Source organism: Candoia aspera, chromosome 7, assembly GCF_035149785.1.
Source record: "Candoia aspera isolate rCanAsp1 chromosome 7, rCanAsp1.hap2, whole genome shotgun sequence".
NCBI classification, from domain to species: Eukaryota; Metazoa; Chordata; class Lepidosauria; order Squamata; family Boidae; genus Candoia; species Candoia aspera.
Window position 1 is genome coordinate 31548569 of NC_086159.1, and position 14817 is coordinate 31563385.

The 14817-nt window shown below is 39.8% G+C and overlaps 1 protein-coding gene across 2 annotated transcripts; it reads right to left on the reverse strand.

Annotated features, from left to right (window-relative positions):
- Positions 1-9502: 9502 nt before the first annotated feature.
- Positions 9503-14517, reverse strand: CENPM (centromere protein M). 2 transcript variants are annotated; one of them, XM_063308596.1, is made up of 6 exons: positions 14375-14517; positions 13577-13656; positions 12801-12899; positions 12213-12292; positions 11736-11827; positions 9503-10606 (listed from the first exon to the last, which is right to left on the reverse strand). In XM_063308596.1, the coding sequence occupies exons 1-6, from the start codon at positions 14429-14431 to the stop codon at positions 10466-10468; spliced, it is 549 nt and encodes a 182-aa protein (XP_063164666.1). In that variant the 5' UTR covers positions 14432-14517; the 3' UTR covers positions 9503-10465. The 2 variants fall into 2 exon arrangements, with proteins under 2 accessions (XP_063164666.1, XP_063164667.1); XM_063308597.1 differs by lacking the exon at positions 12801-12899.
- Positions 14518-14817: the final 300 nt, after the last annotated feature.

Genomic DNA, 14817 nt, shown 5'->3' on the forward strand with positions numbered 1-14817 from the left:
AAGCCCTGTAAATTTTGTAACAAACTACCCTATTGGTATCTTCATTGGGACTGACTAGGCAGTCCAATCACAAAAGCAGGAGTGGTTCCAGATTATTGTGCAATTGCTCTGTTTGTGTGAAAGACATTATGGAGATTCAGTATCTTCCACTGGTAAACCTCCCACTGTTTTCTCTTGCTGCTACTGTCATTTCTCACTCAACACACACCCATATTTGTAAGGAGAAAAGACTGAGATGACAAGTCACACTAGGAACCATCCAGGTAAACAGGCTGCACAAGTTGCATCAGCTGAAGAAGCCTGATAGTCATTTCATGGCATGTTGAGGACCACATTCCAAAACTAGCCATGGTCACTTCCGATTGTTTTTCTTTAATATTTTTCCTTTCCCCAACACATTACTTCTATTTCTTTCTTTTTAAAAGGCAATATTTATTTGTAGTTTATTTGGCTATCACTAAAAGGTTGGGGAAGAAAGGCCCCCACTGACCCTGCTGGACACTAGGCTGGGCTGCATGAATTTCCTACTGAATTTATGTATCCTATATTAACTAATATGAGAGCCAGTTTGGTGTAGTGGTTAAGGCATCAGGCTAGGAACTGGGAGACGGGGAGTTCTAGTCCCACCTTAGCCACAAAGACAGCTGGGTGGCCTTGGGCCAGTTGTTCTCTCTCAGCCCTAGGAAGGAGGCAATGGCAAACCACTTCTGAAAAACCTTGCCAGGAAAACTGGGACTTGTCCAGGCAGTCACCAGGAGTCAAAAACTGACTTGAAGGCACACACACATATATTAATTAATAGAAAGGAGGTTTGGTTTCCCAGCTTCACTATCTTGAACCCACTTCTGCTTCTAATATCAACCTGGTTGTGGCTACCATTGTTTTTTCTGTATGGATATGCTTATTTAGGAAAAGTAAGCAAACCAACAGTACCCTTTTGTACCAGTGCTATACCTTATCATTGGGATGTACTGTATGTAGTCACTCTAAAATTCCATTTCAGCCCCTCCTCAGGAAATACAGATGCTTTGTATATGGGGCACTCTATGTGCGCAAGGGGAAAACTAGTATGAATTAGTCTCTTACAAGATTTCCACACAATTTGGAAAAGTGTCCTTGTCTGGCTCCTAGTTACTTTGTTCCTGCTTCTATCTGAAATTTGGCATGTAAAATCTAAAAGAACAAAACATTTGGAATTGGCTTTCATCCTCTAGCACATTCAACATGGACAACATTGCCAGCCATCAAGCTTTTCCCCCCTTCTTCAAAACACAGCATGGACATTGACTAATTAACCTTCCCTGTACTCTTGGAAAGGCAGTTACTAACTACTCTGCACTGTTATGTTCGGCAGCATAAAAATCAAAGTAATTAAGATACGAGAAGACACCTCTGGAAGTACAGGCACCATGTATTTCTTATGCGCAATTGCCTTTGACTAATGTGCATTATTCATTACATGTTGTTCTCTAAAGCTCATGTCAAATGTTTAACAGATTTAGTAATACAGTTTCTACCTGTTCCCCTAAAATGGTCTTTCCCAGCCAGCTTTATATCTCTGTAGGAAAAATGCTGTCAGCTGTTATGCTTAGCTTTTGCTAATTATTAGTCCTCTACAACCAAGTGCGCAGGGTATCATAGACCCCACCAATCCCCTTGCTTTGACAAAGTGGCCAAAGAAAGACCAGTTGTATAGGCTGCCTGCAGGGATATTCCATTAGAAAATGAATCTGGTTGGGGGTAAATTCAGTTCAGCTTTATAGCTTCTTGTTACTGGCACTAGTAGTATGACAACTGATAAATCTAAGTTAACTAGTATAGCTTTATTCTTTCAAGAGAGAGCAGAAAAACAAAGGAAAAGGTGTAAGACGAGGTAGGCAGTGAAGAAATACGATAAATAACTTTGAAGAAGTTATTTTTATAGAAATAGTACAGATAGAATGGGTATTAAACAATCTATTAAGGTATTTTATATGTTTAAATAATTTACATCTTACTTCTGGATTAGACACTCCACTCATGGAATGGTATTAGCATGTACAGTGTATAAGAAACTTAGCCTGAAATCTTTAAATTTAATTATACATATTTAATAAGTCTCCTGTCACCATCTTGTGGTTATAGTGAAAATTGCAGGAGCTCAAAATGGCATGTCCTTACTCATCCCCATTTTATCCTCACCAAAATAAACTAGTTAAGTTGAACGTGGATAGTCTTAGCCTAATACAATACTATGGAGCCTTGAATACCAGAGTGCCATGGGCATCTTCTTGGCCTCCAAAGCCCCATGCCAATTTGAAAAAAAACAAAAATCTTTATTTTGTAATGGACCAGAATAGGCATGGGGAAGGAATACAGTCAATAAAAGAAGAAATGAGTGCAAAAGGTATTGAAAGTCCTAGGGAGGCGTAAATGGCTATATAACAGACACAAAATATACAGAATGGAAATAGGAAAAATTAAGAGACTGCATAAACTGCTAGACTGTGCAATGTTCTGTGGTGGTAGATGAATGCCTACCCAAATTTCTGTTGCAGAATGCTGGGAAAGCCTTTAGCCCAGGAGAGGTCAAAAAAGTCACACACCAAGCATTTCTATAAAACTAATTTATTTACAGAAAACAAAAACAAAAGCAAAACATTTAAAGTACTTAGCTCCGTTTGGAGCAAGCCTTGCTGAGCTACATTTCCAGCAGAGAGAAAAAGAAGAAGTGAAGAACAAGTCCGGGCAGGTCCTCCCCCCAGGCTATTTTGCATGAAGCACGTGAGAGGAGACAATCACTTGCAACCTTTCACCCGGCCAAATGATTAGGTATAATAGTAGCTTAATCTATTAGTAGGAAAACCTCAACACTCCCCTTTTTACACTACAGATTAAGATGCATACCAATCTTCTCTGACTTTATATGTCTTTCCATTCACATTACCATTATCTCCCCTTTGGTTTAACAGAAAGTTACCATTTTTCTTCCTGTGTTTTTCCAAACCTAGGTAATTGGTCACAACTCCAAGGCTTTTTAATATGAAATGGCTTTTCATGCAGGCTTCAAAATCAAGCCTTTGTTTTTCTGTTGATGTGAATAGCAGCAAATCATCAACATAAATGCACAGATACATACAGCCTTGTTTGTCCTTCTTCATATATACACAGGGATCTGCTTTTCCTTTTTCAAAACCAAAATTCTGCAGTTTTTCATCTACTTTTTGGTTCCAGGATCTAGCAGCTTGTTTTAACCCATAGATTGACTTCTGCAGTTCACAGACTAGATTCTCCCCTTTTTTCATAGCCAGGGGGTTGCTGCATGTATAATCTGTGGTCTAAATCACCATAGAGAAATGCAGTTTGAATGTCATAGTGGTTAACTGACATTCCCTTGAGTGCAGCAACTTTTAACAGTAATCTAATTGATTCACCTTTAGTAACTGGTGCAAAAGTCTTGTCAAAGTCTAAATCTTGTGAACCCTTTTGCAACCAACCTTGCTTTATATTTTTGGATTTTGCCATCAGCATCCCTTTTCAGTTTGAAAACCCACCTACAACCCAGACAGCGTTCATTGGGAGGTAGATTTACCAGTTTCCATGTTTTATTTTCTTTCAAGGATGCTAATTCCTGTTGCATGGCAGAATGCCAATTTTGTGCAATCTCAGGTGGTAAAGCATTCACTTGTTCTAAAGACTCAGGTTCTGTGAATATGTGAAAAGCCTTTACTGTTTCAGCCTGAAAACGTGATGGAGGAACGCCTTTATTACTCCTCTGAGATCTGCGAGGTAATACAGGGCTTAAATTTTGACTCCTATCACTTTCCTGAGAAGCATCTGTCTCATCAGACAGATCTTCAGTTTGCTTTTCTGGTTTAATGTCCTCATCAGGCAAAAGATCACCATCAGCAAGTCCTTGCTGTTCTCTTGTGGTGGTCAGTTCAACTGGAGAGCTAGAATTTAATCTCCCCCAGTTTTGTTCAGCAAAAGAAGCGCTTTTGCTAATTATTAATTTCTCTCCCATTATGAACCTGTAGCTCCTCTGGCTTTGTTCATAGCCAACAAAGATGGCTTTCTTTGTTGTGGGGCCTCCTTTCCTTCTCTGCTGTTTTGGAATGTGAACCCATGCAGTGCTACCAAACACTCTAAGATGGCTTACCTTTGGTTTCACACCATAAAACAAATGGAATGGAGTGTCCTGAATCATAGAGTTATACAACCTGTTCTGAACATAACAAGCAGTCGATAAAGCTTCTCCCCAGAACGTAAAACATAATTGTGAATCTTTTAACATGCATTCCATCGCATTTTGCAAGGTTCTGCCCTTTCTTTCAGCAACACCATTTTGCTGAGGGGTGTACGGGTTAGAAAGAATTTGTTCTATCCCTTTTTCCACTAGGAACCTTCTGAATTTGTGAGAAAGGTATTCTCCTCCTCTATCACATTGGAGTGCAGATACAGGCCTAGGGAATTTTCCATTTGCCCATGTCACAAAACTTTTAAATTTCTCAAATGCCTCATCTTTATGTTTTAAGATGTAGATAAATGTGTATCTTGAGAAACCATCAATGATGGTCATTGCATACCTTGCTTGTCCAAGACTTGGAGCAAAAGGACCAATAATGTCAGAGTGTACAATTTCCAAAGGTCTAGTTGTAACTCTGTCACTGTGCTTACTCACAGGAGCTTTTAGTGTTTTGCATTCTTTGCAAACTACACAATCTAAGTATTTATCACAGGGTTTTATCTTTAGGTCAGCACACAGCTGTGGCATTTGTGCTATATACTTGTAATTAGCATGACCAAGTCTCCTGTGCATCAGGTGTACACATTGGTCATGATATGGTGTGTTGCCAACTGCAGCCTTGCAGCTTGGCTTCCTTGCATTTTGCACAATGTACAAGGAGTCTTTTAACATACCAGTAGCACACAATTTCCCATTTTTACGTATCTCACAACCATTTTTCTTAAATGTTATGATATACCCTGTTGCAGCCAATTGTGCCACAGATAAAAGGTTTGATTGTAAATTTGGCACATACAACACACCTTTTACAGTTTCTCCTAAGCAGGATAAATACAAGTCACCTTGTCCCATAATTTTGGTGACAGACCCATCAGCCAAAGATACACTTTGTCTTTCAGTTTTAGACAGTGACACAAAAGAGCTTTTACAATTACATAAATGACAACTGGCCCCAGAATCTAACACCCATACATCAGAATTACCCTTCTCAGCAACCTGTGCAATTTGGGTTGTCTGAAGAGCCTTCTTCTGTGTTGCCCTTGTGTTCTTCTGCTCTGTCTTTCTACTCTTGGGTCTCATGGCACAGTCTCTTTGCAAATGTCCAGCTGAACCACAAGTGAAGCATCGCTGGCTTGCTAGCGCTGTGGCCTCAGGTTCCTTTCCCTTCTTTTCCCTCATTTTCTGGTCTTGCAGCTTTCCAGAAGAGATGGGGGGGGATCTTTCCTCTCTCTTCTCCCATTCAGCGAGTAAGCGCTGTGTAACATACGATGGGGTGAGGTCTGTTTCAGGCATAGCCTCCAGGGTACAAATCAGTGTGTCCCACGTTGCATTCAGTGAGGACAGGAGGATATAGGATTTTGTGAGAGGTGTAAATTCCATTCCTCTCTCCTGCAACTCAACAAACAGCTGCTGAATATAATGCAGGTGCTCAGGAAGGCTTTCTCCTTCTGCAAGGTAGGCTCTGTACAGCTTTTTCATCAGAGTAACTTTACTCCCTGCTGTTGCCTTTACATTTAAGTCTCTCAAAGCGTCCCAAAGTTGCTTTGCAGACTGCATGCCTCGCACGTGGACTAGCTGATTGTCCTCAACTCCCAAGATAATGGTGGCTCTAGCCCGCTCATCCTTTCTCAGCCATTCAGCACTGGGATTTTGGGGGGTTTGCTCACCAATTTGCAGCCAAAGATCCTCTCTGCGAAGATACATTTCCATCTTCAGGGCCCAATTCAAATAGTTGGTCTCTGATAGGCGCTCCAGAGGCATCGCTGAGGGCTGGGAGGCAGCCATGGCTTCTTCCTTCTTTTGCAAGTCACCTCAGCTAGCTTCTAAGTCCTGCAGACCGGCAGTTGCTGGAAAATCTCCAGGTGGCTCCAAAGAAAATCTTCACAGGTCTTTGCTACCTGCCTTTAAATTGTGCACGAGGTGTGGAGCTGACCTCTCTTTTCTCTCTGGGTTTTACTGCATTGCTCATTTACTGGGCACATAACCTGTTGCAGAATGCTGGGAAAGCCTTTAGCCCAGGAGAGGTCAAAAAAGTCACACACCAAGCATTTCTATAAAACTAATTTATTTACAGAAAACAAAAACAAAAGCAAAACATTTAAAGTACTTAGCTCCGTTTGGAGCAAGCCTTGCTGAGCTACATTTCCAGCAGAGAGAAAAAGAAGAAGTGAAGAACAAGTCCGGGCAGGTCCTCCCCCCAGGCTATTTTGCATGAAGCACGTGAGAGGAGACAATCACTTGCAACCTTTCACCCGGCCAAATGATTAGGTATAATAGTAGCTTAATCTATTAGTAGGAAAACCTCAACAATTTCCAACCAGACTCACACAAGAAGCTTATGGATATCTGATTTATTACTGGATAGTATGCAAGTTCAAGAGCAAAGCTGAGAATGGCAAAAGTGCGGGTCTTTCAAACAATTAAATCTTAGACAGTTCCAATCCCTCCCCCCAGAGTCAGAAAGAATCCACTCCCTGCAGCCTGCAGGTGTTCCTAACGGTTCCTGCTGGTCTTTGGGAAAGTGTCCTTGAACAGGCGAGATAACCCAAATAGACATTCCAAGGTCTCTACATCAGTGCCTGGTACAAAGAACAAGAGCAGTGCCCTCCTGAACAGTAACACGTGTCAGCACCAGCATGGCATGGGAACTGGTTACGATGTTCACAGGAACCTTGGAACAGGAACCATGACACTAAGGGCATGCACACTGAGACTAAGCTAGAAGTCATCATCCAGCATATTTTGTGCACTATTGTACAGAACCTGGCAACACTGTATGTTGTGGTAAAGTTGATGCCCAAAAGTAGCAGACAAATGTACAGTTGTTGCATGTGCCCTGGATACTTGTGTAGGATGAGGTTGGTGTGAGTATCTCTTTAATATGAGCACTGGGGGAGAACATGCTCTATGCCCTTGGTTCCAAGGGCATTACCATTCTGTGAATGGAGCATTCCTGCATTGTGCCTCATGCACAGCTGAAGGAGAGTGTGACATCATGAAAAAATAAAGGCCCTTCTGTGCGTTGGGACTTCCAGTTGTATTAGGTTTGCCATGGGGGAGGCAGGATATCTGGGATCTTCACTGATGAAGAAGTTTTGGATCCTGGTTAAGTTAGATTGGCACTCTATACCTGTTATGCACTGTTTGATGATAGCTTTGGCCTGATCATAATCCGTATCAAGGAGAAGAGATACAAATAGGCCAAAGGATGAAATTTAGTTACAATAACCTGTTTCTAGTGGGATTGGAAATCATCACTCATGGTTGTGGATGGCAAGATCAGGGGGGAAGAGGGATAATCTAAGGTGTTAGCTAAGTATGACCAACCACAATCTAGCCCCCACTTTCATGAGGTTTCTCTCCAGTTACTGGGTGCAACGGAGACACATTTAGGAGTAAGAATGTATAGATAAGAAAATTCTGAAGAATTTTGATTGTACAAGCTCTAATGGGGCAAAATTATAAAAGGGGCCCAGCTAAGCACCATAAAGAAGCTGGCTTGGCTTCAAACAATTGAATTGCTGCAGGCATATAACGGCCACCTTTTGTCCTAAGTCACTTGAGGGTGGCAGATGAGCTCTTCTACAATCCTCATCACTGCATTGATTGCATATAATCAGTGAAAGTCTGGGCTGTTGAGCTGGACTACTGTAGAATTAACATAAAATTTGAAAAGGCTTAGGGCCAGTATATAGCCTTGGTGGACATCTTTCCAGCTTTCAGTAGCACTAGTAAAATAGCTCTGGGGGTTGCAATTTACTTTGAGTGATATGCTTTCATGTAGCATCTATAAAAGGTATAACAAGTCCCAATCAATCGAGGGAGCTTCCAGCTTCTCCCACAATTCAACTCATGAGATGGAATTTAATGCTGCTTTAAAATCTATGATGCCACCTTGTGGGAAGAGTATTTTTCAATGAGTTACTGGAATATTAGACACTGATTAGTCATGAATTGGCCTTCCCTGGAGCCAGCCTGTTCATCTGCAGGTAGGTTTTCCTGCTTCAACCAATCCTGGAATTTCCACACTAGGTATCTCACCTTGAGCTTGCTAACTGTGCTGAGCTGCCTGATAGTCTGTAATTTTCAGTGTTGACATTTCTACCCTTTTAATACATAGGAACAATGCTCACTAGCCCCCACTCCTTTGGAATTTGACCATAGGTGAAGGTAAAGAGCAAAGCTAAAGTGGATTCATAACACACTTTCAAAATTGCACCCATCAATCCAGAAATATTAGATTCACTTGCTGTAAACATTGTACCAGTTTTTATAGTTCATGCCTATTTAGCACTATCATTTCTGGTTTTCTCTATACCTGCATATGTGCATGTCAGACCTCATATTCAAAAACTATTGCGCTGCAATAATTTTGGCAGAAGATATTCACCTCCCCCTCTTCCTCCCTCAGTTATTGATTTGGTTTCTTCCACAAGGTTTTCTGGGCAAGGTGGTGGTACTAATTAAAGTTATATAGCTATGTCTGTATTATAGCTATAAGCTAGAAACAGAATTTAGCCAATATTGATTCTGGCCAATCTGATGGGTTCATTCTTTCCATCCATTTCCAGCTACCCATATAAGAGCTAATTATAGGGACATTTAACATACTGTTGACACTTCGAGTTCAGTATTTCTTTAGCTTCACAGAAATGGGTTTGGAAGAAGCAAATCATGTCAAGATGCTTGTATATCAAGTCAGATGTTTGTGTATGCAGCAACTTAATCCTATGATTTCTACTCTTCATTTTCCAGATTAACATTTTATGACAGGATAGTGGTTGCTTCAATACTCTAAAAGTAATGGGACTGGCAATATTCTGATAAGTTTTTGCAAATTCCTGCTCAGCAAGCAGCCTCACATGTTGTTGTTCAGTCATTAAGTTGTGTCCGACTCTTCGTGAGCCCATGGACCATAGCATGCCAGCCCTTCCTGTCCTCCACTGTCTCCTGGAGTTTACTCAGATACATGTTCATTGCATCAGTGATGCTAGCTAACCATCTCATCTTCTGCAGTCACCTTCTCCATTTGCCTTCAGTCTTTCCTAGCATCAGGGTATTTTCCAGTGAGTCCTCTCTTCGCATTAGGTGGTCAAAGTATTTGAGCTTCAGCTTCAGTATCTGTCCTTCCAGTGAGCAGTCAGGGTTGATTTCCTGTAGGATTGACTGATTTGACCTCCTTGCAGTCCAAGGGACTCTTAAAATTCTTCTCCAGCACCACAGTTCGAAAGCAAGCCCCACATATGAAAGAAAATAAGGCAGGGTCAAATGTAAACATAAGGTATACAATCTGTTTATTTGGTCACATGGTATTATTACAATGTTTCCACATTCAGATGTGCAGGATTACAGGCTAGAAGGTTGACCCTTTAATACACAACAGACTATGTTACAAGTAGAATATCTTGTTTTAATAACAAACGCAAGACATTTAACACAACTAAGGCCAAATACTTCTAAAGCTATCTACAATTACAGATCCAGTAATTAATTTCAAGAATAGAAAAGCTAAACTCTTCTGAAAAAAACTTGTTTTCCATACAAAAAAATGTGCTATCTGCAGCCCTTTTCCAACGAAAGTTCATCTTGATGCTAAATCCTCTGATTTTCCGATACTCTTTTGCTATTATGAAAATATAGTTTAGTTTGATTGGATATGTATCTCTAATTATCCTAAAGGCCAGCTGCTCTTTTTTTGCCCAATGTCATTGAGGTTCTGCTTTATAGAATAATGCATATTGATAAAGATTGCAGGGCTTCCATTTTGCTTGATGTACAAACCTGTGAGAAAGACTCTTTTCTTCATGAAGATCCTGAAGACACTGGAGATATTTATCAGTACCTAGCTGGAATTAAGAAACTTGCTCTAGCAATTCATTCTGGAAACACAACAGTTTGCATTGCATTTTATACCTGGGCCTATATGCCAACCATTTTAACGACTTCCTTAATTCCTGAGAACTAGGTTCTGAGAATGGGATATCATAGCACTTCAATTAGGCCAAACTTATATTGGAACGTAAGATGCCCAACTAAGACAACCCCAACTCCAAATTAGCCTGACAACTCCAGGGCAATTTGGCTTCTTTAAGATATCTAAGGTCTATTTCACCAGCTCCTGTCCCACATGAAAAATAGTACATAAGATTTATTTCTGACAGAGTGATGTTTATGATAAAAAAGAACAATTCAGTACACTCAGAAATCACAGATAATAAAACTGGAAAATAAAATAATGTTTTATGCCATACAATTTGAGTCATCAATGGAGATTTTCATTAAAGAACTGAAAGAGAGGGAAGACATTCCCGATACATGACCAGCGCATATTTGTAACATCCGGAGAAGTCTCTGAGCTGTGACAGTTCTGACCTTTTCACACTGAAAAAAGGAAAAGAAGAGATCAAACGGCCTTTTTAAAAGTTACACAGAACTGTTACCTGATGTAAAGACAGCAAGAACAGTCAAATATATTCTTGCTCTGCAGAACTGGGTAAGTCCAAAAGGCCACTTATACTTAATTACTGCACCTAGTTTCATCACCAGCCAGAGAAAGTGCACTGCCAGTTACACATAGAGCAAATCTGTACAATGCTTTATGCAAGCAAGCCAAATTTCAACCATTCCTCTGCAGCAAGTGCAGAGTTCCAAACCTGAATTCAGCTTGCATGAGCAAGGAAGAACCCTAACATCCCAACTGAAAATGTGGACTGCAAATATGCTTATCTTTTCATTACCGCTAGTCAATTATAGTCAAAAGTAGGATTAGAGATTTGTTTGCTGTGACAGATGTGCTGCCACCCTTTGGTGAGCAACAGGCCTTAGTCATCTGAGCAGTTGCACTATGATCTCTTTTTCTTCCCAAGCTCAAGATTTTGGAATTATTTGACTGTTACATTAATTGTGATTATTCCAGATCATCCTCTTCTACTGGGAAAAGCCACAGCAAGTTCTCCCCTAGATACTGAGCAAGGAAAAAGCAATTCTTGTCAACCACAGTATCTTAGCTTTATGAATAAGCACAAGAATTACAACTTTTAGTGAAATCAAGAATTGGCCATAAGCTTTCCTCACTCTTGGTTACTTTTATAGTTCAAGGATAAGAACTTGCAGATCAAGGGCCATATGAGCCCTTGGCCCATTTTTTTTGTGGACCAATCAGCTGTGCTTTCTTTTAGAAGGTAACTTCTTCAAGCAACCCACTGGGCAAGGTAGAAAAAGTTGAAGCCTACTGACCACTAGCATGCAGCTTCTCATAGACTGACAATGATGAAAAAAAACATAAAATAACCTTGCTCTACCTTTGCCAGATTGTTAAACGAACATTGAGATGGATAACAAACAGGGACAGTGATCCAATAATTGGAAACAGAAACAAGAAGGATGTTAACCTATATAAGATACAAGGCTGATTAGTTACATACTAGCATAATTGGTATTAGACTGAAAAATGAATTTGTTGCCCAAAACGATACAAGTATATATAATTTTAAAAAACAAGGGGTCTTACTTCAAGCTCACAGAACAAGACAGGGCTACAGTAATGATCTGCTAGCTTCCAGACAGCATCCATATCCACACTGATTTGATTCATTCTACCTACTATTTTTTTTAAAAAGACAAGAAAGGAAGACATTTTCAGTATTTTTTTTTCCAGATATGATATTATTTTGTTTGCTTTTATTTAACATCATTAATAATAAATTACTGGTAAAAACAGTAACCATATATATTTAAGCCCTAATTAAAAAGGAACATTTTCTAAGTCTGACTATCTTATAGCACATTTTAAAATTACTTATCTGGACATTAAGCACAGCTGCTCCTGGTATAACAAATTACTTTCATACAGTACAAAGAAATGGTTACAGTTGATTAAGTAGCAATCTGCTACATTTGAGTAAAGTACTGGTTGCTGAGTAAAATTGACTTTAACACATTAAAGACTTGGATTATGTTTTAAACAGCAAATATATCTCATACATACCACCAGTAACCAGAAGGCACACTTTTCCAAGGAAAAAGTTTGCATCTACATGTCTCAGGGAAGCTTCTATATCCTCAAAACTGGCAGAAAAACAAATAAAAGGAAACAAAATGCAAGGGTTTTTTTACAAATGCAAAAGAAACCCCTGTATTCATGATATAGTGGAAACGGCTTTTAATAAATCGTAAGAAAAAGAAAGAAAGGCCCTGTTAGTAAACAGATGCAATCAAATGCTTATGTTTCAAAGGCTCTTTTCTACATTTTGAATAGAAAGTAATTGCTTTCAGTTTCTACATAACCTGTTTCACTGAATTCCTAGAGGAGCCAATTTTTTAGATATTATTCCAATTTAGAAGAAATAAAAGCTATTATTTTAGTAAGATACTAACAATACATTACATGGGATTTCATTCTAACTTTACATAATTGAGCAAGATATTTGAAAATGAAAACTTATAACATGCAAACCTATTCAATGCAAATATGTAAACTTATGTTCCCCCCTTGTGTTTACTACACTTTGCCCAAATTAACAATTAAACAAACAAACATATCTCCTTCTGTCAAACTTATTCTTTCTGTTCATACCTGTATTTGCTTTGCACGTTAATCATAAAGACAATCAAATCAATCCTTGGTCGAATGTGGTCTCTCTCCACAGGTAGAGGAAGAGAGGCTGCCAAATGGCTGAAAAAAACACTGCACTTTTAGTCAACAGTACCAAACCAAGTTTGTTCTAAAGAAGCTTTATAGGAAAAGAAAATATTAACACTTTAGTATTAAACTAAATTACAGCACTTCAGAAAGAAAAATTAGTAGCAAATGTAACATAGTATGGTTACACCTAGGTACTAGTTTTAAACGATTGTATCTGAAGATTAGCTGCTTCTGCTAGGAATTGTCCAAGTGTGCTGGACTACAATCCCATTATAATAAGCCAGAAGGTGACATAAAACTGGAATGTATCAGATAGTGGCAGGATATATTATTTCTATACTTGCTGAACAATATAACAGCTCCATTAAATAGTCAAGTCTCTTTATATCAGTCATCAACCAGCAAACTATTAATTATTATCTATTTAGTTAGGATAATTACCCCTTCTTTTTTTACAGAAAACAGAATTTATTAGTGTGCAGTCCAAATCATTCCCAGAAATTGACAACATAATCAAAAGCAAGAGCTCTGCGGGTGAGGATTGAACATTTATAAGATTTCCTCATTTTTGAGCACAGCACTTTACCATAAACCACAATAGTCATCACTTTAGAATAGAAGAGCTCTATAAAATTCCACAAAATGTATGTGAGAACTAAAGTTCAGGCAATGATTTTTTTAAGTGGACTCTTTTTTCCATCACTTACATATTTATTTTCAAATCTTGTTTTTCCTTAAGAATAGTTTCTGCTAGTTGTTGCTGGAAAACATCATTTGTTCCCACCAACTATTAATGAGAAAAAAAAAAGGTTAGTCCAAATAGCTGCAAGAAGAACAGTGATCAGTTCTAATCAGCTATACTTTCTCTGTCCACATTCTTCTATTACCAGATCCAATCTGTTTGTTGAATCTTATCAGATTCAGTAGAAAAAACAACCAATAACTGGGAGGAATTTAATAGATACAGTCTCTCTTCAGAGTAACAGGTCAAAAAAGCTTCCAATATGCTTTTTCAACTTCCCAATCTAGCCTATACATCTGGAACTTCCAGATGTTCTCTCACCAAAGTATTAGCCAGGTCCAAGCCTTGGGAGCTTTTGCGATGGGCTAAGGAGCTGCTGTCAACTGCCGAGGCCTGGCATGCTTAAAGTAATATCTACAGAGGCTCATGCTGGCAAAGGCTCATTTGCCCTTGCAGGATTCTCCTTCGTATCGAGGCGTCTGGCCTATTCCATAAGGAAGCGAAACCGTTCCGCAGGATGTCGCTCCTTGGAAAAACAGGCTTTTAGCGCAAGTCTCGCGTCAAGCCGAAATCATCCAATTAGAAGCAACTGGTGGGCGGGCTACGAAGAGACAAGCCTCGCGACCACTGACTGAGCGACGGATTCACTTTTCCTACCCGTTTTCAACTCCACCGAGGACCTCAGGAACGCTAACCGGAGAAGGGACGGCAGCGCAGACGTCACCCGCATGAACTATTATTTTATAGATTTTACGATACGTACCAAAATGGTCGTAGAATTAAGCGTCGGGAGTTTGCCAAAAGCACTCAACATCGACATTATCACAACTGAGAAAAGCGCGTTCTCTTTTTCAAACTACCGCCAACTAACTTCACCGTAGCGTCTGTAATATCGTCACTACGGGCGGTGGGAGGGCGGGGCTGGGAGACACATTCAGGAACTAGAACTTCTCTTTACTGCGCATGTGCATGTCGACGGTTCCGAGGGAGATATTGTGCGCAGGCGCGTTGAGAATATTTGGTGTTCTTGGTGCTCTTTGCCCCAGAACCGGATGCGTTCTGGAGCACGTGCGTGTTAGTGCCCCAGTTTTCGCCTGGGCGCTTCTTCCGAGGACATGGGCGACTATCTGCTACCACTGGTGAAACTGCAAGCATGAGCCTCTGTGTTACCGTAAACTCAGTGACCCCGAAAGAGGACAAGACTTT